General features: G+C 43.3%; 1 protein-coding gene across 1 annotated transcript in view; it reads left to right on the top strand.

Annotated features, from left to right (window-relative positions):
- Nucleotides 1–27428, top strand: part of ttll7 (tubulin tyrosine ligase-like family, member 7) — a 64114-nt gene that overhangs the window by 14921 nt on the left and 21765 nt on the right. The window contains exons 3-9 of the mRNA XM_050055278.1: nucleotides 997–1091; nucleotides 3180–3327; nucleotides 4727–4800; nucleotides 9009–9144; nucleotides 18509–18595; nucleotides 22482–22716; nucleotides 25794–26089. Of these exons, the coding sequence (XP_049911235.1) occupies nucleotides 997–1091; nucleotides 3180–3327; nucleotides 4727–4800; nucleotides 9009–9144; nucleotides 18509–18595; nucleotides 22482–22716; nucleotides 25794–26089 (1071 nt within the window). The remainder of the gene's footprint in view (nucleotides 1–996; nucleotides 1092–3179; nucleotides 3328–4726; nucleotides 4801–9008; nucleotides 9145–18508; nucleotides 18596–22481; nucleotides 22717–25793; nucleotides 26090–27428) is intronic.

The following is a 27428-nucleotide window of genomic DNA, read 5'->3' as shown; positions in this document are numbered from 1 at the left end:
TCCCACATGAAAAAGAAAATAGGTGGTTTGGTGAACGACTTTCGGAAGAGACCTGACTTATCTCAACCATCAAGGTTTATTAACCCAGGCCAGCCTTTCGCTGAGCATCTGTTGCATTGTCATTTGAAGTCACCTCATAGGGAGACACCATTCCAATCACGGTTGCCAGTCCATTCACCCTCCCTCTGCACTTCTCTCCATTCGCTGGTCCTTTTGTTGTCTCGCACAATCTCTTTTTCACCTTGGCAGTGAGACAGAGGGAACATAACAAAGAGTAAAAGGCAAGAATTGATTTGTTGTGTCAGGTATAATAACTGATATCTGAATACCTTGCACCAGTGCTGGAAATTGTTCTGTTAAGAAAGGTAAGCTGCTCTTGAATTTTTCCCTGGGTGATACTGGCTTTTGTACCTCAAATCACAGGTGGCTTTTTCTGTTCTCGCTCAGTTGACTCTCGCTGAGCGCTCTTGATTGTGTATGATGGGATCGAGCCGAGCGCTGGTAATTCGCTGATGCTCGCAAAGAGATTATTGGCGGCAGTGGTACGAGTAGGTTTTGCAGTGCTTGGCATACTTAAGTCACAGAGTCATGGACTGCTCGCTTTGGTTGGCTGAAAAGGGCAGGGTCACTAATCTAGTGACAGTTTAACCTACACAATCTGTTCATATTCGTGCACTCATACACAGTGGGCTCTTCTCCATGCACAAGCGTACACACATCAGTGTCAGCAAGGATTTATGCCCAGGCAAAGGCTAAGAGTTCCAAAGTGTCCTTCAAAGAAAACCCTCCTCTTCCATCTCGTTCTCCCCTCTTCTCCTCTTTCCTCTCCTTCTTGTGGGAACAGATCTCTTTTTTCCAATGATGCCCTAAATCCACTCCTGTAATTGCATAGCATTTCTGTCTGCTGAATTGAAAAGAAAGAAAAAAATGAGATGAAGACGGGGAAAAAAAAGCCAGAATATTCTTTGAATGTTTCTCTTCTCTCCTCTCTGGCAGATCAATCGAGCTCCGAGCTTTGGGACCGATCAGAAGATTGATTACGACGTGAAGAAAGGGGTGCTGCTCAATTCTCTGAAACTCCTCAACATTCGGTACTGTTCTCCACCGAGGTCATACACACGCACGCTCACATGCTCGCAGATAAACACACATGAATTGCATCGAGGGGTCCATTAAGTTTCAGGTACAGAGGCAGGCAAAGCTCGCGTCAAATTTGATCTTACAGGGGCTCTGAATGTTTAAAGATTTCGATTCTTTCGGTCTTCTCCATTTGGCAAGCCCTGAAAATTTCGGAATTACTTTGATGTATGGCACAATTCAGACTTAATCTTGTTTTGTTTTCAGACTGATGACACAGTAGTGGCATTAGTCTGAAACTAACAGGGGGTTTGAGCTGTGGACCAAAAAACCCCCCCCCCCCAAAAAAAACCCCCGCTGTACTTATACATTTGTGTGTTTGTGCTGCTGTGGTGGATACAAAGACAGATAATGGCCGAGGTACAAAGCTGTGCTTCTACTGTGCACTTTTGTGCACCCTTCAATCAGACACACTGTGTGTATGTGTGTGTGTGATAGGAACAGGATAACAGTAAGTTGTGCTATCTGTATTTCGGGGTCTACATTGTTTACCCTGCTCTGTATATTTACATATGCTTCCTGTGTTGCTTTTTTACTTTGCTTTGTGGGTGTGTTTGTTTCCCTGTTTAGGCTATACACACTGTCATTCTTGTTGTGTAATGTATTTATGTAGTGTGTGTTTGTGTGTGTTTGCTGGCATGCTTTTCTGTCCCCTGGCTACAGTGAGCCTGTCCACTGATTGATCATCGTACACCAGACCTCTGGATCTCTGCTCTCTTTTTTGCTTTCTCTCTTTGTGCTTGTCCCCCTCATACTGCTCTAAATATAGTCTCAACTCTACTAGTCACACACATGCACGAATGCAGCGCGCGCGCGCACACACACAGACACAGACACAGACACACACACACACACACACACACACACACACACACACACACACACATCAATGGATCAATTACATGCAGCACCATAGATCTAGTTAGGCCAAGTGTGGTGCGCGGTGCAGCCATCCCACATAAAAACTCACTCCATCCTCCCGCTCAGCCTCAGTCGACACAAACAAATCTCTTATCAAAATGATTTGTTTCATGGCTGATGTTTGCTGTGTTCCCACAGATTAAAAGGGGAGATTTGATTATTTCATGACAAATAAATCGTAGGAGGCCTTGAAAGGCGGCGGGGAGCTCTTTCCACTGGACAAACTGCTTATGTTCATGCTGGAGTGAATGAGGGCTTTGTTCTACCTCGCTCACTTTTTCCTTATATAGTAATGGCTTCGCTTCCCAAAAGGGAGGGGTCGGTGGTGTGCAGAGGTAGGGTCGGCTCTCAACTCGGCTCACAACACCAACTGTATCAACGTGGGATCAATTCAGACCCGGCCGGGCATGGACATTGATAAACCTCAGCCCCCCAACAGCACTCAATATCCAATTTAAAGGGCCAGCGATTGACTAAAATGAATTGCCCTTTCTCCAGACCGCAATGGCCCACTTGTTCAGAATTAGCTGTCTGGTTTCTGTTCATCCTGTGGTTGTCACTTTGTTTGTGTCTCGGCTCTGTCTTTATCTCTGTATTGTTAAATGTTTTGTGAGGGATTTTCTTTTTTTCCTTTTAACTACCAAAATAATGGGAAAAGGCAAATTCCGGTCAGTGCATCAGTTCGGGATGAGACCTGCATGCTGTCAAACTTCATCATTGTTTACAGGATTCCTGAAAGCCTTTTTCTGCAGATAACATTTGTTCTTCACTGAGAAGTATGCGACAATTAAATAAGTCTTCTGTACTCTGAAAGAACTATTACAGTATGTGGTTGCAGAAAAAAAAGATAAAAAGAACACTTAAACACTTTAAGTCAACAGGAATTCAGACACAGTGCCTGTATTTCTTAACAGTGGCTAAACCTTGACAGAAAAATAATCGGAGATGCAAAGCATTATGGGAAAACAGAAACAGCTGTCTGAGCCTCAGTGTGAAAACACCAAAAATGCACCGTAACAATTGTATTCTTTAGGAAATGTACTTGAATGATGCTGTACTCTTTTCAAATGCTCTGTAAATGTGCATTCTTTTGACTCAGTACCTGTTTCATGTCGATCCAGAGCCAGCGATAAGAAACGCAACCTGGCCCAGCAAAAGGCCGAGGCTCAGCGACGACTCTACGGACATGGCTCGATGAAGAAACTCTCGGCCGCTTCCTCAGACTGGGAGAAACAACGTCACACACTGGAGCGTAGGAGAGAAGAGCTGGTAAGGCGCAAACAAATTGTCATGTGGTTTAAACCTGATAGATTCAGAATCAGAAATGTTTTTATTGGCGATTTGGTGCTAGTAGATAGTTAGAAAATGTAAGATTTTTAGGTTTACAGCCATGCAGGAATATGCAAATGATCGTCCAGGGGATGTAAATCTCACTGTATAAAACAGGTACTAAAATATGTGCAAGAGGGGTGATAGTAATGACAGCAGGATGTCTGGTAATGTAACGCATAATGTCAGGAGTGTGTCAGGATACGAGTCAGTGTCACTGGGGGCCCGGGTCTTGTGGATGAGGACAGCTGCAGTCTGGGAGAAACTGTTTTTGTGGCGTGATATGGATTTTCTGAGCAACACTGTACTTCACATTGATACAGTTACACATATTCCCACCTGGGATCTGTCTAGTTGGCGACTGACCAACTGCAGTGGAGCATCTGGGATGCTAAGCACCTGGACAAGGTGGTGTGCTTTGACTTCGGTCAATAGATTTAATTTCCCCACCCAGGCTTTCAAAAGCAGCCATGGGACTATAACAATGGCTGTTCGGTCATACGATCATAAGTCCTGAGATGCCTTTTAAGGTTTTTAGGTCACACCAAAATGAGCACAAAAGGTGGCTTCACTTTATCAGAGATGTGCTCGGAGATATCATCAGAGACATTCAGCAAACACAAGTTCTCATGTTATTTACAAGTCACTTAAACGACCAAAGAACACGTGTGTGTTTGTGTTATGCACATTCCTCTGGATTGAAACAAGCAGAAATGCCATAGCAGAAACTCAGTTTCACTTACTTCTTACTCTACGTCAAAGTTTTCTGAGACAAGCATACCATTTAATTATTTTCTCTTTGAAATGAAGGAGTCGGGGGAGTGCTTCTCATACATATGGGGAAAAGTGGCAGCTACTAGTACTTTACGCCTTCCGCCCTCTTTGATTAGCCTTTTGATCAGCCATGGCAGTAATCAGTGGGAATAAGGAAAGATGGCACAGAGGCACTATTTTAAAAAGGGCACTACCTCGAGTTTAAGTGCTGTTAGGGCTCAAGTGCGAGACCAGGTTCAGGTCTATTGAAGGCACACATCAGAGCTCAATGATTCTGCAGTGCCAGTAGTGGAGTGAACCCCTCCTCTCTGCTTTATGCTAAATTGGCCAACTGAGCTCCACAATTATACCTTCGTAACTATAATAAAAGAGTAGAAGGAAAATGCCTCTTAATTATGAGGCATTGTTGGGTGAGACGACTTGTTTCTTATCTTTCTCCCCTCTTGCTTTCTTGGTTTTAAGACTTTATTCTCTCTCTGCTCCTAATAGAAGATAAGCAGGGGGTGGCAGTGACATTCACCTGAGAGATTTAGTCCGTTTTCCTTTGGTTTTCTCCCATTTCTAGAAAGAGCGACTGGCACAGGTCCGCAAGCAGATCTCCAGGGAGGAGCATGAAAAGCAACATCTGGGGAACTACAGGTAGGAGAGAGGGGGCTCTCCCTTCAGAAACTCCACCCACCATACCAGTGCCAGCTCCACTAACATTTATGGGGTCATCTGCAGAGCGCTAAGCTCTCAGGAGAATAAATAATGCTGCCGCAGAGAGAACAATCAAAAAAGAGCACCTGATGTTTTGAAAGCGTGAAGTGGAAGAATTATACATGTGTTGTATATACATACAACACATGTATATGTTGTCTACCAACTGCAAGCCCCCCCCCCCCACACACACACACACCTCTACTCTTTTCTCCTCTAGCTCCAGCTGGGACTTTGGAAGACGTTGAGCGTGTCAATTTTTAATAGTCACCTCACAGACGGAGCAGATCAACCTCAGAGCATGACTCAGCAACACCATGTTCTGATTTGCCGCTTAGCCCTTGCAAATTGTTAACGCTCCTTCACTCCCTCAGTTTCTCTTCCTGCCTCGATCTCCTCATCTGATATGTACACACATACACATATCCGGGTCTTGATTTTCTCTCTCAATTTCTTGTACACACAGACAGACACACACGCCTACACAATTGGCTCACGCACACACACTCGTCCTCCTTGCTGTCTCCCCCAAGTGTAAGTGACTTCTTGACTCATCACTTGACTGAATGGCTAGTCAGAATACTGATCCCAGCCTGCATGAAGTGCTGTCACCTCCTTCCTCTTTTCAGACACGCAGCCAGACAGTCAATCAGACAGGCTGAGGTCTGTCTAGAGCACCCCTAATAAAGACCTCTTAGCATTCAAATGGTGTCCCGGCGCAGCACTGGAGTCTGATTAACACACTGCTTCTCATTAGATGAGTTCGGCTAATGAACTTACTTACATTCGGCTATTAGATGAAACTTGCATCAGTTACAGACGAGCCAGAACCCTCTGGCATCAGAGGGAAACCCAGCTGGTTGATGCCATTGTTGATGTTCATTTAACATCATTTACACAGTTGGAATCAGGAGGCTTGAGAGACGCTGTTGACCAAAGCAAAGATAGTTTAAAAGTGATGTAAATGGAATATGAATATTAGTTTTGTCTATAGCCCAATTGGGAACATGTGGGAGGAAAATAAGCCCCAGCATGAACATTTTATTTAAAAAATACTGCCGGGTCACCCTCAAATAAAAATGTCCATATGTTCAGGGCTGGAGGGTGCCAAAAAGAGGGAGCAGTTAACACCCACTATTAAAGCGTTGACCTTTTGCCTTCAGTCGAGTGATTTATGTTGCTCTTTGATGACTGACAAGTTCTGGCTCTTTTCATATATTATCATTTAAATTCAGTTTATCCCCCAGTGATGGAGAGATTTTTTCCACGTTTCTCAGTGTCTCTCCAGAGGAAGGAAAGAATCTGGTCCAAGTATCTTAAAGATGGTTAAAAAGTATGACACAGAATCTCGTATAAGATGGTGCCAAGGGAAGTTGATACAGTGACTGGGTAATCTCAGGTCTCTCAATATTCAGCAGTTGCTTGATTTGAACTGCAGTAACTAAAATAATGCATAGAATTGGGTCGACTTCTCAACAATATGGAAATCATGTACCCAGAGCAGCATCTCTGCATAAAGTTGTTAAACGGCAGATGGGGTGCAGTAAAAGTTTCAATGGTGAATTTGTGCAGTGTTAAACTTTACTTAGCACTGTACTTTAACTTAAACCTTCAATTTAAATGGTTATAAATGTGAAGCTGAAAGTCTGGGTAAGGCAGAATCAGTGATTTCTTTTTAAACACATTATACATGTTAGAAAATACTTGTTACAGACATGTGAAAAGACTGTAAAGTATTTACTTCTGTATTGCGGAGTTAAACTGTTAAACTGTTTTTACTGTTATTGTGTCCAGGATTTTTTGGGCGGGCCTGAAATCATGGCTCAGTGATGCACTGGAGCCATCCTTAACCTAACCCCTTCCCTATCATCAGTGTTGGGCTATTAGTTGCGCATTACTAGTAAGGCGTTAAAGTACGATATTACTTTTATTGAATAATGTAACTAATTACTAATAGAATTTCACTTATAATATTTCAGTTACCCTAAAACCTAACAACTCATATCCATGTTATTTTTGTTATCACGTCACTACTGACTTGAAATACAACATCACATCAGTGGATTCGTTTTCGTAAATGTCGCACTGCGTAGACATGCCACAAAGCAGCAAGCTAATTAGGAAGATGGAAACGCTTAGTGGCCGGAAATATTCCCATTACTGTTATTTTGTTGGGAGGAAAGATGACAAGAACACTGCTGCTGCAGGTAGTCGTACCAAAACTCTTTCCACTGCGAAAAAGACGTCCACAAACCTCCAGTCTGAAAGCACAACAACGCTAAGCTCCAGGAAATACACCCCACCAAAGGTGAGCCTTCCTCGGCCGCAGATGTCGGCTGTAGCCCTACACTGGCTAAACAATCAAAACTGGATTTTAGTCGTGGATGCTGCAGCTACAAAGACATAATGAAGCTTGTGCCTGGATATGTTCTGGATTAAATGTTGCTCCACGAGTGACAGACTTGTAGACCGAGCCTCTGGAAAATACCGGTCACAGGCAACTTAAGACCCCCAGGTAAACAGACGCTACCTAGCATTAGCTACACTTACCAGCGATTAGCTTGATATTCACACAGAGGCACACATCTGAATTTTGGGGAGATACGCAATTATGGAGAACGACGAGTACAAGTACGAGTACGCAATAACCAGTTTTATGGAGTGTAACAGAAAAGTAACAAAACAAGTAATGTAACAATTACTGTTGGCAGGGTGTAATAAGTTAAGTAATATTATTACTTTTAAAAAGAGTAATGAGTAATGTATTGCATCTTTAGAGTAACAAGCCCAACACTGCCTATCATATAAAGAATAATTTTAAATCAGATGGCCTCAGTGTTGTTAATCATCCCCCAGCACCTTTAGTAGACACGCCCCCAGCGTCTCAGAGCTCAGATTTTGAAACACATTTATTTTTTCTGTACCCGGACTTTAATAGTGATGGCTTAGTAATCAATATTTAGAAGATGGTAGGAGATATAATGTGGCTGCATAAACATCACATCCAACAATTTATCTGTGTGGTTTTAAAGAGGAGGTCTGTACTTTAACTCCCTTTAGCTTTAACGCCCTGTCAAATTCAAAAGGCCAACTCGGGAAGAGTCTGTCTCTAAATATGTCTGTAAATACGCCAAACTATTTCCCTGCTTTCACGCTCCAAACTGGCCAGTGCTTATTAAAACACTGTCATTGTTTTGATTTGATGGTTGAAGTGATGAGTCGAGGGGAGTTTGGAGATGTATTATGAGGATATCCAGGCGGAGGTTTATACATTTTCCTAATCCCCTCAGGCCTAAGATAAACACTGCGCACTGTTAAAACTAAGCAGAACTCTGCAGAAGGTGTGAGTGGGTAAACTGGCAAAGACTGCGACAAACGTTACAGTGCACATCTCACCGGGGGTGTACGTGTGTGTACTGTATGTGTGGGAAGCAGTTGTGCATTAATGCATTACGCCACGTGAGAAGACTGATTGAAGTTTGTACAGTTTCTTGACTCAAGGTCTCCATTAATACTTCTTTCTTTCTGTCTTTTCTCTCTGCTCCCTCGATCCTGCCACTCACCTTCCTTTTGTCTCACCATCGTTTCACACCTCTCATTGAAATACTTATAATTTTCCCCTCCTGCTTGCTTTCTTTTCTGCCCATCCACCGCTCTCACCTGCTGTGCCTCGACCTCGCTGTGCCTCACTCCATCCACTCCTCCCTCTCCTTTCATCAAAATCTCCCCCTGTTAATCTTTGTATTCCTTTTCTTTCTTGCTCCTTTTCTTCATCTCTGTATCTCTTTAACAACCCTCTTTCTCCACTCTTTTCTCACCCTCTTACCCTTTCTTTCTGTCTTTTATCCGTCACGGCTCCCACCCTCCTGATTCTGTCACCGCTCCTCCTCTCACCTCGTTTCCCCCTTTCACTGAACCCCAATCCCCCTCTTCTCTGTCTTTCTCTCCTCCCCATCACTCCCACCCTCTCCTTTGTGAACCCAACCTCTGTTTTCTCTTTTCCTCTATTTCATCATTTCTTCCCTCACCCTTCTCATCCCCTTTCCCCCTACGCCGATGACCCTTCTTCTTCGCCTTTTCTTTCTCCCTCCCTCTCCACTCCTCCCTCACTCCCCTTGCTTTCCTCTCTGTGTCTCTGCGGCCTACAGACGTATTTACCCCCCAGACGACAAGCTGCTGTTGGAGAAGTATGAAAGCCTGCTCTCGGCCGCCTTTCAGACCTTCCTCGCCGGGCGAGCTGCCTCACTTCAAAAGGAAATGAATAATCCTCTGAAACGAATGAAGGCACGTACGTCAGTGGCAGACTGTCAGGCACACACACACACACACACACACACACACATGCACACACATCATAGAAAACTGCAGAGACCCACACACAAACATATACACACAATATGCAGACACTTGTGGACAAGCACATGCCAAAGAAAAGAAACACACAAGCATTTCTATTAAGATTCTGCCCACAGAGACAAGAAAGGATGCGCAAATAATGCGGAAAGTGTGCCGCAGTCCTTCAGATTTGTTAGAACGTCTGACAGAATGTCCTTCTTCTTCTCTATCTGCCTCACTTTGCCACTGTCATTCACTCCGTCTCTCCACAAATATTTATTGTACTGCGTACATGAGCTTTTAAAAGCAAATCAAATCCCACACAACAATGTCATTTTTGTTCCTTTACAGTTAGACACTCTCTTCACTTTCCGTTGTCCTTGTTCTGTATCTTCCTCTCTTATTTTTTTTTTTTTTCCATTCTCCCAAAGTTGGATGTGAAGAGGCTTCAAAGTTGATTACAGTTGCTGCCCACGTCTCTGAGTGTACTTTGCTACAGGTTAATTATTTATATAGTAGGACTCAGGGATATACATTTGAACATAAACATGAGAATGCATGCACACACACAAACTTGTGTGGCCATGCACAAAGACATGCTCATGTTTGTACGAGGGTAGAAGTCATTGTATGCATATAAATGCCAGTGCCTCTGTGGTACCAGGAGGAATATAGCGCCAGCTAAACTTTGAAGGTAAAGGTATGAAGAGACGTTGCAAAGGAGAGAAGTTGATTTCCATACCACACAACTTTACTGGAGAGACAGGGAGAGAAGCGGGAATAGAGAGGAATGTAGAGTGTTTAAATGGTGACAAGAGAAAGATGAGGGAAAATAGTCAGAAAGTGTAAAGATGGTGAGTCGCTAATAGAGATAGTCGTTTTGTTTTTTGAACAATTCTTTTTAAAGTACTGTGACAGACTTCTTTCATGAACAGACTTTAGGAATCGGGATGATTTGAAGCGAGGACAAAAAAAAAAAAGGCAACAGAAAGAGCCAATTTTCTGTTTTCAAGTCTGGTTATGTATTCAGAAACAACACATCAATTAAACAAAAAGACACAGAGGAAGGCATTGTGGGATATTAAAAACACATGGAGGGAAGAAGGATTGATGAGTTGGAAAGATGCAGATGAAACAAATAAAAACTTCACTGCTTTTGGCAACTGAATAGTAATAGGGAATACCGAATATTTTTGACAGTAGTATTGATATTACAAATTTATATCAAAGCACTGGGAGGAGACGTCTATGCAACTATTGCAGCTTTTGTAGAAAGAAACCTACCTAAACAGGCTCTAGCCCGTCGCAGTTTATTTTTCAGAAGGTTATTGTGTGTCCTTTGTAAAGAGGAATCTCTGCAGAGTTTTACAGAGATGTCAATCAAAGATCAGGCAGAGTCGTACACCAGGCCGAGGTTAGTTTAATTTTGTCAACACAAAGGTATGTGACTCTTGTTCAAAGTAGGAAGAGAGAGATAATGAGCACAAAGGATCTCTAGAGTTCGCTATCTAATAACATGATCATGAGTGACAACTGGACTGTCCTTAAGGGACAGAGCGATAGATACTCATCTTGGCAATTTATGGTAAAGAAAGGATGTTTCTGAATTTGAATATGATATTCAGCAGACCAGGGAAGAATAATAAGGCTTTTCTATTGGCACTTTTGGCCACGCCGAGTCAAACTATGCCCCTTCGATTTGAGTCTTCTTTTAAAGTTAAAACACGCCAAGTTTTTCCGAGTCACTTCAGAGATGAATCATCTCTGGAGTCAGGCCAACAGTGCACCAAACCACCTCCAAGAGGGTTGCGGTGACGTCATATGGCCTTTATCATTATTATTTAGCCGTGATGATTCAGCGAAATGTCAATCAATCCTGTCAGCCCCTTTAACCTGTACCATTTAAAGTAGGGCTGGGCGATAAAACAATCTGGAAATGGGATCGTAATAAAATGTGTGTCGATGACGATGATGAATTATAGTCATTTTTACTTGTTATGGATAGACCTAGATAGATCCAAACAGTGTGTCACACAGCCAAAGTTGACAGACAGCTGTCAGTAAGTCTGCAGTGTTGGGAATGCGCGTCATTGTACACGCCCATTTTTCACTGCAGTTTGTGGTGAGGTGAGGAGGAAGTGACAGTAGGATGGGCATAACGAAAAGAAGGGAAAATTAGTGGAAGTGGTGGTGAAGCTGAAGGGGATGAAATTGTGGATAAAAAAGGTTGCACAACGTCAATCATTCGTAAGTGGTTTGGCTACTTGAAAGGTTGTGACGTACGGACCAAGGCGGTCTGCAAAATATGTCGTTGGTTGGCGCCAACCAGGATGTGAAACACAACAAACCTTTTCCATCACCCAAAAAGGTGGCGCCCCAGCAACCTCACTGAGAGCATGAAAATCCAGGCCAAAACGGCAGTAAGTCAACCAACTGTGGGCAGCGCTAGCCAGGCTGCACCAAGACAGCAATCAATAGTGTCCTCTTTTGCCGCCGTGACCCCGTATGAGAAGCGATGGAAAAGGAGCAGAGACATAACAGACGCCGTACTTTCTATCCAAAGACATGATGCCAATAGCACTGTGGAGAAAGACAGGTTCAAGAAATTAATTAAAGTGGTAGACTGCAGGTACGAGCTACCAGACAGGAAATGTTTTTCTCAAACTACTCTGCCCTAGCTTTACGACAAGTGCCATCGTTCTTCAGGCGTCAGACATTATCAGGATACTTTTCAAACTCACAGCTTTATCAAAATATATATTGTGATAAAGATAAAAACAAATATAGATCAAAACGGGGAAAATTATCACGATAATATTTTTTGCCATATCGCCCAGCCCTAATTTAAAACATTAAAATTGTGCATTAATGTTGAAATAAAATGCCCCACAGAAGAAACCATCAGAAAGGCTGTGCATATTTATGATATATGAATATATACAGTGAATTCAATCCGATTATGCGAACTGCGAATATTTATTTCCTCACTTGAGAAAAAAGTGGCGGAGCATCATTCCGCTGGGCTCTGGCAGCACTACATCTATGGTTCTGAAACACTGCAAGCAAGCTTTAAACTATGTAGCTAAATCTACCGATCTCAAGGTCTCTACCTAAACAACAATTAATGATCTTATAATAAACCAAAGCCTTTGATTTTGTGCACCAGTCACTGTGCTTTGGTCTATAACCCTTGTGGGATCCATAAGTCATTATCTGACATGCATTGACTGTTTGGCTAGTTTTTCCTCTTGCAAGGGGCCAGAGGCCGTTTGCCAGAGTGCCAACAACATATCTGTCAAGCCTGACAGACATTGTACTCACAAGACTCGTGTTTGCTGCCTTTGTGGGCTTCTCAGGGCCATGAATTGAAAAATGTCATGGATTGTCACACTATCAAAGAAAATAAAACTTGTGTTGTAATCCTAGCGATAACATGCTGATGCACTGCAGAGTCTGGCTTCATTGCTTTGCTACAGAAAACACACCCACAGGTTACACTGGTTTCTACAGGGTTTGCATCAGCCCTCTCCCCACTTCCATTACAGTTAAGTTGACAGGTATGCATCAAATTGTTAGTTCTGTTGTTAGCGATCTATGTTTTCCTGCCTGCTCAGCCGATGTATTCCCATTCTTCCATTTTTCTCACATGGATACTGAAGACAAAAAATAAAAATGTTGTTGAGCAGGTGCAAGGTCAGCCGGCCTGTAGCGCTCTGCCAATATAATAAAATTTGAGAAGTACACAAGTGTGTTGGAGCACTTCACAGTCACTGCAGATCCTATCAGAGTGGCCTGCAAGCTCTGGAGATGAACATTAAGCAGAGGGCTATCAGGAATCTTTAAGGGTCTGGTATTGTGTGGTTTAAAAAGGATAGATAGCTCTAATTTGATTTTCAGCTGGATTTTATGTTATTGTAAATCTAGTATAAGTTCTGTTTCCTGTTATAAGAAGACACTGTGGAGTACAGAGCATGGTTGATAGGGTGCTCTGTGTGAGGACAGCATAACATTCATTTCCAGTGATTGACAGTAAAGAGGAAAATAGGAAGATAACACCAATGAGCTACTGATTCATCAGGCAGATGACATCAGGCAGAACTGAAGTCCTGCCCCCGGATGTGGACTGGCCAATCATAATGTAGCATCAGGCCGGCTCAGACCAGGGTCCGACAACAACACAGCTGTGCTCCATTGACTCTAATGCAGTCGTTTCAGATTTCCTTCAGTTTTGTGGATTTGGAGCTAAATGTTGTGCCTGGGGAACGTTGTGTATTAATGATACTCGTTACCTGGAGAGGTTGGAAAAAGATATACGTCTTCTCTCTCTTCCAAAACCAAAATCAAACCCTTAAAAGTGTAGGGTTAGCTAGCTAGCTACTGAAGACTGCCCGTCTGGTGGTGGAGGCCCAGGCGCTGGCAGCGGCACAGTTCATCTGCACACACTGCGATGCCACACAGCTGGTTCAATATCAGCAAAGTTTCCTTGTATATTCATTGTCTTCTGTGGCGATCAGCAGTGATATGGTGGTTGACTTTTACACTGTGATCTGTAGCCTATAGTTCGGCTTTAGCTTCTAACTATCTTTTTCTTTTTAACCTGTTGTTGCTGCTGAGTCAGTTTGACATCGTGGATATATCCTTTAAACACAGACTGTAGACCCCTCTATCTGCTTCTCTCTGGAATCAATGGCTATGGTTACATGATGGCTTCTCATTCGGAATGAAATAAATCTGAATGAAATCATTCGGAATTAAAGTTTTTCCACGTAGTTTACATGGGAAATATTCATTCCGAAAGGGGGTTTACACGGGAGATCAGTTTAATCGCCTTTATTCAGGTCTGCGCAAGGTTTGGGGCAGGGAAGGTTTCTGATTGGATAGGGGGCGGGGCGGATGTTACGTGTTTACGTTTACCGGAAGAAAACACTGTAGTCCTCGCTCCGGATAACAAGATGCTTGACGACGCCGTTCTTAGTGCCTTTTTCGGGCTTGTTTTGCTTATATTCTTGAAGCAGCAGTACGACAACAACCTTGTTCTGCTAATGCTTCGTCTGTTGAGGAGGAGAAGGGAGGTAGAAGGTCGAAGAAGGGAGATAGAAGACCGTGCTGTGGCGAATGGAAACCGGTGAGTGCAACGAGTCCGACTGCTCTATCTCAGCCCGTTGCTATGCAGCCCGTTGCTATGCGCGCTATATACGTCATCGCGCCAGAAGGGCAAGGAAACGAGCATGCGCAGAAAGACCGGAATGAACTTAAAGAGGAATGAGTGTATACATGCACACAAAATTCTTTCATTCGGAATGACAAACGGAATAAACCACCCCCTTTAATCGGATTTAATTTTCAGTCAGAATGACCGTTTACATGACCACTTTTAATCGGAATGGCTTTTCATTCCGATTAAAAGTGGAATTAAACTGTCCATGTAAACGTACTGACTGTTTCGTTTCTCCAAAAATATGATAATATTTCTTCAGGGAGTGCAGTTAGTTACAGTGTGGGCTCCATGCTTACTCTGACAGCTTGTCGGACCATCACAAAGGGGCGGGGCTTAAAGAAAGGTCAATCAACAAAACATCATTAATGCATAGTCCCTGAAACCAGAACTGGTCATACTCCTTTTTCAAATTAGCACTAGTTCCTGAACCGGTTCTGTTCAGGACTCCTTGGTGCTATCTAGTGAACCAGCCTGCGTTTCCACTAGGTTTGAGCAGAACCATTATAATCAAGGACGCGTCAGCAGAGAAGGGCGTTGCACAATGCACAACAAAAGTAAAACTTAGTAGAAAGATGGTGGATCCCTGCTACTGTACTTGTTTTTATCCAAAAAACAAGCATGGACTAACTATTCATGAGACCAAGACATGTTCATTCTCCATTGTTGCCTTCTCCATCCCCTCTATTGAATGTAGAATATGACACGCCCACTGATGTCATCATGGTTTGCACCCCAAGTCAAGGAAAACCTGTTATTTTTTGGTTACAGCTGCGAACCAACTTTTCTGATTCTGAACCAATTTTATTTTAGTTGAAATGCTCAGAGCAGTTTGAGATTAGGTGCGGGAACTGAAACTGGACCTGTTCCGCGTTGATGGAAAAGGAGTATTGGTATCATCCAATGCATTTGAATCGGCAGCTCTGGTCGAACCAGCGCCAACTACAGGCGAAAAACCCAGCATCAGTTTAGAACTTCAGATGGGTATAATCTGTGGGCAAAGTAATGTCTCCTGCTCTTGTAACGCATGCCACCTACGTAATAAGTGTAGGAAGGCAATTTTTACAGCAGCTGTTTGTTATGCAAGAGTAAAAATTGGAACATATTTTCTGCTGAACAATGGCAGCAGAAGTGTCCCTGTCTATCCTCTCTCCACAAAGCCTATCCTCCTTGCTTTGAAGAAGAAATGACAGGGGTCCTGAGGGTTTTTCTTTTTCTATTAGTCTAAAGGAGTGAGCCCAGTTTTACCTAGAGAAATTTTCTTTTGGCTAAGAGGTATGTGTTTTTACGATGGAGGAAGTAAATTCCTAACCACAGAAATGGACGAGACAGCGTCATCTGTCAAACAGCCAAGAAATATGAAGTCAGAGAATGTCACGGTAGAAGCTGCCAGCAAATAAATTACTGCTTTTTCAACAAAAATGGATAAAAATACAAAAGCCTGCTGGATGGGACTACACACTTGGTCCTCTGCTGCCAAAAAAGTACTTTGTTTGGACAATATAGTTTATGAGCTGACATGTGCCGAGACTGTTGGTGATAGCAAAGTACAGCAACAAGCAACTACATATTATGTGGGCTGACATACACAGAGGGTATAAAATGTTTAATTTGTAAAGTGATCATTACAAATCATGACCTAATAAAGTTTAGAAATGCTTAATAGTGACAGTACAGCCAGTGATCGTTAAATCGGAGCTCTCTACAGCCTGAGCAGCAGCAGCAACATTTGACGTAGACTCAATGTGTTGTAAACACTTTTACTTTAGAGAAAGTAAGTAGCTTTCAATTAATCTGTAATTTCTTTATGTGTGTCAAGTTCTGTTTTCTTCCATGCTGTAAAACATGTCAAAACATCCATGTAATCTGCTTTGGTGCAATTTTACAAGGTAATGGGCCTCTAGTGGTTTTTAAACCATGGTGGGTGGTGAAGCTTTCACCTCATGAAAGGTTATTGAGTTGGCAGACTTTACTGGAGAAAAAAATGCCTCTAATTTCTAAATAAATTCTTCAAAGTAAGGCAGAGCACTGTTTTCTTACCGCTTTTAATGATCAAGTTAAATAAATATTTCAGATTTTGGTTGTTGGCTCCTCAGGACCACTTATACAATCAGTTTAGTGAACAATGTGTTACAGCATCCTGTCCTATAATTAATGTCTGGGCATGATGTGGTATTTTTTAAGTTATTTTTTATTTCTTATACCTGCTAGGGTTCCCTCAAGACATACTGGCAGCTTTAATCTACGGACAAATACTGTAGTAGACAGCAGATAATACTGTTCAACACTTGGTCCACATTACCTAGTAATGCAGCAAAATAATTTAAAATACATATAGATAGAGTGGGTTTTAAATAATACATCCAGCTGACTTGGTCAGTGATTAAACACTACCTTTTTCATCATCTTAAAATATGAGGTCTTGATGGATAATTTACAATTTACTACATCTGACACTGGCTCAACTCAGAGGCATGGACCCGAGTCATATGACTTGGTTTCGAGTCGCACATGAGTCACAAATTTGATAACTTTAGACTTAGCTTGACAAAATAAAAAAAGACTTGCAACTTTACTTCTTTCTTTTTCAACTTTCCAATATGAGATATGTGAAAAACAACAACACAGGAAAGAAATTAGCGCGGTCTCACTCTGAAGTCGTGAAAGTCCGGCGCTTGGGCAGTGACTTGCAGCGTCAGAAACCAACAAAAAAAGGTGTCCTTTAATGTCGGCATGATATGCAGCTGGTCACCCGGTGGCATCAGGGGGAAACGCGGCGGAACAAGGACAAAAGTTAAGTTGCCGATAGTCCAAGTGGGGTGGGCGAGAGGGGTGGTGAATGGGTCCAACAAATACTTTCACCTGAGAGAGCGGTGTTCGCGTCCTGTAAGATTCTAAAGCCAAATCCTGTTCTTTTTTCTGAAACCTAACCATGTGTGATGGTTGTTGAAGGAAAAAAAAAGTCAATTTGTGGTGTTGAACCAATGTAGTGCATTTATTTTGAAAGAAGACAATGCATGTAACAGGAAGAACTTGACACTGTGTCCCGGACCCAGCGCACCCAGGATACCTTGCATGTTGTATGTGGACGTGGAAAGTCCATGACCAAAGGTCAATATGTGACGAGGCCAGAGTGAGAATGTGTTGGAGAACACACAAAATTCACTCTGTTGATTCAGGGCATTGGCGGTCTTGACTTGGGACTTGAATGAAAGAACTCAAGACTTGCTTGTAACTTGCAAAACAATGACTTGGTCTCACCTCTGGCTCAATTGTCTGAGCGGACGGACACATTTCACACCACCACACAGACAAACACTCACACAGTCACATAAGCACAAATTACACTGAGGAACATATAAACTAAATAGATAGAGAGCAGACAAATATCATTTCAAGAAAGGCTCCCAAACTCCCTAAAACTGTTTGAGCCTATGGATGTGAACTTCAAGACTTTCAGACATGGAAATATGCCACTGTACACACATGTGCACATGCACAACAGTGTTCATGCACAAACACACCAGCATGGAAAGCCAGGGGCACAATGACCTTTTCACAGACCCCAGAAAGCAGCTTGATGGCTAATCTGAGAGAAAACAATCACTTTTCATCTGTATTTGAGCATCAAGTGGGAGCTTTTTATGTCCCTGCCGTGAAGCAACATTAATCACCTTTGCTTGCATTTTAGCTACAGCCAAATGGCCAAGGCCCCAGCATATTGGCGAAGGCCGTGACGCTGCCTTTTCCAAATACAGCCTCTATGAGCGTTGCCAAAAAGCAATGCATGTTCAGCCAGGGCCTTTTTTCTAACCCCCCAGATAAGGTGCATATGCCTGTGAAGTCAAACTTTTTCATCCCTCCCACCTTTTTTTTTTTTAAATAATTGAAGTTTCTTATTTTCTCACACCTCATTTTGACTTCACAGTAATTAGAGATATGAAACATCAAAGAATTTTAATTACGCCTTTTAAGCGTATCATCAAGATTTAACTACCTTGTTGCCGATGTTTGATACTGTTATGTTCCTCATGTAACATAAATGATCACCTTTGGCATATTCTTATCTGTCTTGTGTTTTGCTGTGTTGGTGCGTAGGAGGAGGACATCTTGGATCTGCTGGAGCAATGCGAGCTGGACGACGAGAAGCTGATGGGCAAATCCTCCAGGCAAAGAGGCCCTAAGGTGGGTGAGAGTTAGAGAGAGGTCGGGAGACGCAGACACCACGAGAGCGGAGGGAGAATAAGGGCCACATGCCTCAAGGGAACTGAGAAAAAGTGCAAAGAAGAGTGTCAGAGAGAAAGAGAAAAAGAGAGGGAGGGGGTAGGCAGGTAGGCAGATGCCTGGAGCTAACGCCCACAGAAAGCATATAGGACGTGATTCAGAAAAATAAAGAGGGGGGAGGCGAGAAAGAAAAGAATCAGAAAGAGGCCCAAAGAAAAGACCCAACTCCCCTAGGGGACAGCTGTCAGGCTGTCTCTCTGGCTCTCTCCATGCTATCTCTCTTTCTGTCTATCTCCCTCTCCCTCTGTCACATACACCTATACGCCCCCTCGATTTCCCACGACAGCACATTACTCCCTCCATCACCTTGCTTCACTCCCCTCCCTTCACCTCTCCATCCCTCTCTCTTCCTCTCTCTCTCTGCACATCTACATCCATCCCTCACTCGAGGGCTAAATTGGCTGGAACACTCAAAGAGTGTGTTAGGGACTCGACAGGGCAGTTCAGCGCTTGCATTAGAGGGGCCTTAGCTGAAATGAGGACTTGTTCAGACACAATCACTGTTGTCCAAATTAATTTGGACCCCGTCAGTTTCGATGTTGCCGAGTGTGCTGAGAGAGACATTGAGAGCAGGGGAAAGAAAGAGCTGTGACGGATAGATTCACTCCTTGGGGTGTAGCGCTCGCAAGCCATCTGGTGAAACTGAACCAGCGAGTGTGCGCGAGCTAGAAGAGAGGAGTGAGGCAAAGGGATTAGAGACAGGATTTTGAGGGAAGGAAGGGCCGCTAAGGTTTGTTATCGCTGAGGAAATGTTCAGACGCAGAGGACGAGAGCAAGGAAGGCAGGAAGGGAAACAGTGAAAGAAGGGAGAGCTCGCAAGTGTCTTCAGGTTTTCTTTATCTTTTTCCCCTAATTTTGTTGTTTCTTTTATTGTCTTTTTGACTCCTATCTTTCCAGTTACATGTACTTTATTTCAGTTGTTCCTTGTGGAGTCCTCAGCTCAACATTTAGCTTGATTTTACCCAATCACTCAGCCCAACATCCAAAGTTTCTCTCTCCTCATCTGCTCAGTGTCTGGCCTTCTGTCTTTGTCTGCACTCTGCACTGTTTATCCACTGTCTGTTCCCGTCTCTTCTTCTCTCTCCACTGGTACTTTGTTCAGTATCCTTTTCTCTCTCTCTGTGCTCATTTCCGTTCTTCCCGTCTATTCAATGCCTCCTCTCCGTTTCTTTCTGCTCCCATACTCAGATTCACCTTGTCCTCCTCTTTATTTCTCTCCCCATCAATCTGATGTTCCCATCTTCCCTTTTATTCTCCTCTCATGTATTTAATCTCTCTCTGTCTCTATCCTCCTCTATCACTCACCCACATAGCTACCCAGCGGTGACTGTGTAAGCCCTGTGATCACTTCCTGCCCATTAATTTGGGTGGCCTGACAGCACTGCCCGAGCTAACCGTTGAATAACAGATGTGTAAATGCTTTATTAATGCTATCAGTGTGTCCCCTTCCAGGATGTGAAATAGACAAGACTCAACTTAATGAACTCCTAACTAGAAAAAAAAAAGTGCATGTGTTTGTGTTTTAGGGCTGAAGCAGATCATGGTTTGTGTCTCTTTGTAACTACTACTTCTCTACTTTGGCGACAAGCTGACGAGGGTTGGGTCGAGTGTACGAGCTTAAACCAGTTTGATTTAATGCAAACAGGCTGAACCGACGTTTCCCATGACATATTCTGGCAAATTAAAAAGTAGCCTACATCGGCAGCCTGTGCTGACAGCGCTAAATCCAACTCTTTAATGCATTAATAATCAACAATATGTCAATGTGATGAACATACTATGATGTTTGTTTATAAATGGACTAATGGAGACAACAGTGTCTGACAGGCCGTCGAGGACGAGAGGAGAGATGGCAGAGAAAACTAAATCTGCACCAATATGGCATTATTTTGGATTTAAAGCCAATGACAGAGGTATCTTAACTGGCTGCATGCAACGCAGTTCACTGTTCACCGACAGGCTTCAGCGTTCACCAACAGGCTACCTGTCACTTGCTAATGACAGCCAATTCATGAAGTTAAATTGAGAAATTATCTGTATGATACCTTATTACTTTACTACAAAAAGCCAACATAGGTGGTGACTTGAGGGAGTTCGCCAGGGAGATAAAAGTTTCTGGTAAATGACCATCGCTAATAACAAGCTAGGCTGCATGCTGTTGGCTATACTGTATGTCATTTCCATTAAGTATCACAATAGAAAAGGTGTGTTTTCTGCTTTAAAAAGAAACGTTACAAATGTAGGAAGACAGCAAGTACCCATCCATCTTTTAAGTTACATCTCCAGTCTGATACGGAGTGCACAGCTGATAGACCTACGTGGTTTGTTACATGATGTGACTGAAGTGCATATTCAGGGTTTTCCCTGCCTATCAAAGACAAAGGCGGGCCTTCTGGGTGATTTTGGCCGCCACCTTGGTTAAAGCGTGTGTGTGTGTGCATGGGGGGCATTCAGATGTAGCGTCTTTTGCGTGCACAAACCCATTACTTTCAATGCAGACACGCGTCATGTGCGCTCACAACCCAAAGCGATGCCGTAGCAACGCGCATTCGGTGCGACGTGCTTGTTTTTTTTGTCCGGCGCACAGCTCCACAGACCTGCTTCTCTCTCCGGTGTTGTGTCAGATCCCGGTTCCCCCTCGGGCTGTGTCGCTCCTACTGTTTCCCACAGAGCTCTGCCCTGTTTGAAAGGCGAAGGAAGCCCGTATGTGGAAAGACCTCAGCTCCGAGATTTAGAATGTGTATTATAGAAGAGAAACACACATTTCAGGGCCGCTGACTTGTATCACCAGAACACACATGTCCTGTGATTTTCAGCCTCCTTTCATATTTAATAGAGGGGTGACAATACCTGACAATTATATTCTCAGCTGTCAGGATGACACGCGAAAGACCTGGAAATGCTGACCAATCAGAGCAGACTGGGCTTTTTCAGGAGAAGAGGCTCAAAGAGACAGGCACTAAAACAGAGCATCTCAGACAGAGGGTGAACCTGAAACTGAGCTTAACAGGTCCTTTTAAATGACAAGACACAACTAGAGTTTCAGAATGTAGTAAGTGTCACAGATGCTTTCACAGGCAATGCAAAACATTTCATACCTAAAGAAACTTTGAAACTTAAACTTTGACCTTTTACATATCAACCAATCAGGACAAATTTGTCCAACGTACAAAGCCACTCATGCCCCTGTTGACATTTACAGCCAGGCTTATAAAAGAGTGCATGTGTACTTGTGTATTTGTGCATAATGATCCTGCAAGCAAACAAACTCGTATGGGCACATGGGCTAGCCATGTCACCGCCAGGACTCCCAGTGACAGATGGTAATAGGCTGAGGGTGAGGAGAGGCTGACGGAGGTTGACAACATCTCAGTGTCTTTATGTATAAGTGTGTGTGTGTGTGTGTGTGTGTGTGTGTGTGTGTGTGTGTGTGTGTGTGTGTGTGTGCGTGTGTGTGTGTGTGTACTTAATCTTGTACTTATGTCCTTGTGAGAGTTTTAGACCTTTGGAAGGAAAACATTTTTCTCAGATGAAGTAATTTTGGATGGTTTAGGGTTATGAAGCAAATGCAGTCAGTGGAGGTTCCCATGAGGATAAAGGAAGAAAGATGATTATGTGTGAGTTTGTGTGTGTGTGTGTGTGTGAGGAAGAGAAGGAGCATATGCGTTTTATCATGTCTGTTTCATCTGTGGATGTGTGCACAAATCCGTCTCATATATGGATCTATGTGTGCACATTCTGCCCTATGTCTTACGCCTATCCGTGTCTCTGTGTTTGTCCCTGCCAGCCCATGACCGCCATGCCAGAATGCAGCCAGACACCGAGACGTCAACGACCGGACTACCTGGCTGACTTCACCAGCGGCAGCAGCGCCGATAATTCCTGCTCCTCCTCAGACGAAGAAGAGGAGGAGAGGAGGAAAGTAGGAGGAGGAGGAGAAGGAAGAAGTGGGGAGAAGAGGGAGAAGAAAGTTTCCTACGACCTTGGGGAGAGCAAGGACAAGAACTTGGCTGAGCGCTCAGGTAAAGCTGCAGGATGTATAAAAGAGTCTGAGAATGTCTTCATTAGGGAGCCAGAGCGCTGGGGTTTCACAGGGACCTTGTTTCCTGCCATCTTCCTTTCTTGCTTTGTTTGCTTTCTTGTTTACTTTGTTGTTTTGCATGCTTGCTTTCACGTCATTTTACTTGTTCTTTTCCTCCTGCCCTTTCTTTTTTAGCTAGAACCTTCTGTCTGATTACAGTGGGTAGCTTAATTACTAAAACTAACTTGTTTTTCAGATGTGTAAATGTGCACAGTAAGATACCAGACCCATACACATGTTTAAGATTGCTGTCTTAGCATATCTATCTCCATTTCCATCTTACCTGACTGTGACAGAACAAACTGCAGACACGAGTAGGGCTGGGCGATATGGACTTAAATTCATATCTCTGTATTTATAGGCTGACTGGCGACACACAATATATATCTCGGTATTTTCCACGAAATGGGCAACATGTTTTCAGTTGCAAGTCAAAACTACATTTGAGATGTCACAAGCAGTTTTTAAAAAACAGACTGTGATAAGAATATAATGCTAAAATGGATTTTATTCCCCTGTTTGAAAATATGCAGCTTCACAACAGTTCCACCTCCATAACACTAGTCGGCTGCAGGGTTTCTGTTAAGTGCTGTAAAGTTTAGTTGATTCAAAACACACCTAAAACACACATTAAACATGGCTTAATAGCGACGATTTTAAACACAAGTATACAAATCGGCTTCATCATGACTCGCAGCATTCACAGACAAAACATTTGTCTTTTGCTAGACACATTTTCCCCACAAATAAAACATGCTAATGTTTTTAGCACAAGCCTATGGCATTTTACATTGTATAAATTAGCCTAGCAGCTAGCAGACTTTTCCTCTTCTCATGAAGCCAGGGACAACAGCAACATTAAAGGTTACGTTACAAAATTCAGCTCCATTACAGCTCACAAGGTTCACTGACAAAACTGTCTTATACTAAACACGTTTTCCAAATAAGTACAACATGCTAAAGTTATTAGCACAAGCCTATGGCATTTTACATTGTATAAATTAGCCTAGCAAATAGTGGAGATTTCCTCTACTCATATGGAGCCAGGATAAATCACACACAAGACTTAAAATGCTATTTTTGTGGAGGCTTTATTGTCTTCGCAATTTATTGTTTCTTATCTGTGAAATAAAAGTAAATAAAGCTTTGATTCCACTGAGGGAAATGGTGTCAGCTCACAAAAATAAACAGGAGGTCTGCGTTGCCGCGACGTGTAGTTACATTCCTGGGGAGGTGCACGTCAGGCTATAGCTCTAAAAAGTGTTGCTGGAGAACTGAGAGAGATACTCACCCACGATCAGAGATGCACACTGGTGTGCGTTATGTAACACAACTTGACCCTATATCGATAAGGTGTTGTCTAAATTTATATCTTGCTTAAAAATATATGGATATATCGTACATAGTAAATATATCACCCAGCCCTAGACAGGAGCGACAGAGTGTGAATGTACAGTACACAATGATGCAATAGGGAAATTGGAATTGATCCTGTAATGCTACAAGGACATGACATCCACTCCAGCCTGGTACACTTTCCACGTTTATACAGTTTGAAAAATATTCATAGTTGTACAGAACACATTTCCATATACGTACACACACATGCACACACACTTTTTTAAATACAAATGCTGAGAGTTTTGCTTTGATCAGTACTTACAGCGCACACACACACACGCACACTCCAGCAGCAGGTTGTGATGATGTGAGCCAGCAGGGGCTACATTACAGATGTTCATCAGCCCGCCACTATTAATGTGCCTAATTGATGTGATAAAATGGTGGTAGGTCCTTGGATTTTAATTAAAGTGTTAACAAGGTGATCATAGCCTATGACTTGCCGAAAGTGGCTCTTTGTTTGAGTTTCTCAGTAAAGGAGTGTTCTAGCTTCACACACAAGCTGGACATGCACACACATACACACACACACACAAATGTTGAAGCACTGAAAAGCACTCGAGGAAAGAAAAGTACCCTGAACAGTGCAGTTCCAGTGAATGGAAGGTGATGGAGGAATTTGATTGAAAGTAAAAGGAAGGGGGGGAAAAAGACCCCTTTCGTTGTTTACCTTGAAAACACCTTGAGTTTAATGCTGAAATATTCCCGGTTTTATAGTGAGAGTGATAAGTCTCAAGTATTCCCACCAATTCGCATAAGACACATAACTCACTTTCAGCTCTTTGAAGTGAGAAAGAGGGCACCTTTCACAGCAGTCTATGTGCCGACCTTGGAAAGAAAAAATTCTCTGGTTGCATTGTGGGCCGACGGTTTTACTGCTCAATAGAGAGGACCCTTGCATGAGCTCATTCTATTTGTCACAAAATAAGGGACAAAACCATGAAAAAGCCCCACTTTTGGACCCGCGCGTGTGTGTACGTGCGTGTGCAAAGAGAGACGGCAACCCTGCCAAGCCCTACTCCATACCAAGCCACCAAAAGGCTGCTAGGACTAAGCCCCATAATGCTCTCATTTGGCAAAATATCCAAACCTCGGAAGGTTCAGCAGCCGCACGCACACACACAAAAACATATAATCGCTTCTGTGCACACTTGATGTCAGACACACACACTGCACGGATAGAAAACACACTAATACACTGACTGGTAGACAATCTGGAGGAGTTTCAAGGGTGACGGAGAGTGTTAGTGTGGGTTTTCAGCTTTATTTCCTGTGAGATGTGTGTATGTGTGCGTGTGTGTGTTTCTGCTGCTCTTTAATCCATCCCCAAACCAGACAGGACTACTGTTTAGTTTCTGGTTTCGACTACACATGCTGCGGTCGTTAATAACACACACACACACACTGGGCCACTGGGCCAGTGTGCCAGAGCGCGGCGATGGGAGTTTTTAAAGCCACACTTCATCTCCAAAGCCACCCGGCGACGGATGGAAAGCAGAGAGGGGAGCTTGACAGTGACTGGGGCACTGAGACAGGATCAGGGAAGAAAAGAAATTGAAGTGTGACAGTGAGTCAGTGTTCTTCCCCTCCTCCCTCTCCCTCTCTGTTTCCCCGCAGGTCGCATACACTGGAAACCTCCAATCAAGTCACTCAAAACCAGCCCTGCCTCCTCTGCTTCCCCGACACTCTCCGGTCCAATCAGGCGCTCCATCTCCTGCCCTCGCTCCATTGCCTCCCTCTCATCGCCCAGCGAGGTGAGGGCACTGTCCACCAGGCCTTCTCCCACGGTTCCCATGGCCACTCCCCTCGTCAGGCCGAGCTCCGCCACGCTGCGTTCTCACTCGCTGAGCCGCAGTGGCTCCGCCCACCGCGTTCCTCACAGCAATAGCTTGGGGACCATCCACTCCAACATAGTAAGATACTCAACACACACACACACACACAGTCGGGTTTACCTCTTTATGATTCAGAATGTATCAGATAAGCTGTCAGTCACAGAAAAGTATACGAACTTCATTTTCAAATGGTCTGTCACATTGCTCAATGTTGCAATCCTCTGCTGATCCACTACTCCAAGTAGGTTTAAAGGGACAGTTCACTCCCCCCCCCAAAACATACATATTCTCCCTCTTACCTGTAGTGCTATTTCTCAGTCTACACTGTTTTGGTGTGAGCTGCAGAGTGTTGGAGATATCAGCTGTCGAGATGTCTGCCTTCTTTCATATATAATGGATTTAAATGGCACTCAGCTTGTGGTGCTCAAAGCACCAAAAACATACATTTGCCAGTCTCAACAGTAATGTCTCTTTCCAGAGAGATAATCCACACACCCTGTTGTTGTGAGCTTCATGCAGGAAATATTATCTCTTGATCGCCATACACCTGCCTAGGGATGGGTACCGAAACCTGGTATTAATTGAGCCCCGGGGCTAAATCCTCAAAGACCGTAGTATTGATAAGCTCCGACCTTATCAGTTCTTTTATCGATACTTTTTAACAATTTGGTTTAATTCCTTATCACCCTGCAGTGTCTCACCTGTGTTGTCCACAGTCTCTCATCCACTGCCGCTGACATTATGTTTTAAACAAGGACAGCACGCTAGTTCGGCTAAAAGCGAATTGTTACAAATAGGCTAAAATAGCTAAATAGTAGTATCGATAAAATCTTAACAATACCTATCCCTACACCTGCTCTCCGTTTCACCATGCAGACGGAAGCATACATCTACTGCTAGCTCACCTAGCGCCACTGAGCTAGCTAACATTACAGCTCAGCCAAGGAGGACGCCATTTATATTTACATCTCACTCTGTCACAAGCCTCTTGTCCATGAGTGGATCCATGCTTCTGTCAGTGCAGTGATATGGTTGGTGGGTGTGGTTCAACAAGGTCTGTGGATTATCTTGATTAATCAGGTCATAGTTTCTGGAAACAGACATCACTGTGGGGTTTATCAACTGTATTTTTTTTTTGGCGCCTTGAGCACCACAAACTGAGTGCCGTCTAGTTCCATTATATCTGGGAGAAAGCAGACATCTCTACAGCCGATATCTCCAACACTCAGCAGCTCACACCAAAACAATCAAGCCTGATAAAAAGCACTACAGGTAAGAGGTAAAATGTATATTTTTGATTTGGGGTGAACCGTCCCTTCAAAGTAAACAATCAAGACTTCCTACTTTCTATTTAGCCAAAGTCTGCCATCGTTGATTTCCTCTTCCTGTGGCATACATTGTGTCCCGGCCCACTAGG

Source organism: Epinephelus moara, chromosome 10 (assembly GCF_006386435.1).
Source record: "Epinephelus moara isolate mb chromosome 10, YSFRI_EMoa_1.0, whole genome shotgun sequence".
Classification (NCBI taxonomy): Eukaryota; Metazoa; Chordata; class Actinopteri; order Perciformes; family Serranidae; genus Epinephelus; species Epinephelus moara.
The sequence above is the reverse complement of the archived record's forward strand: the minus strand, read 5'-3'. Positions and strand labels throughout refer to the sequence as shown.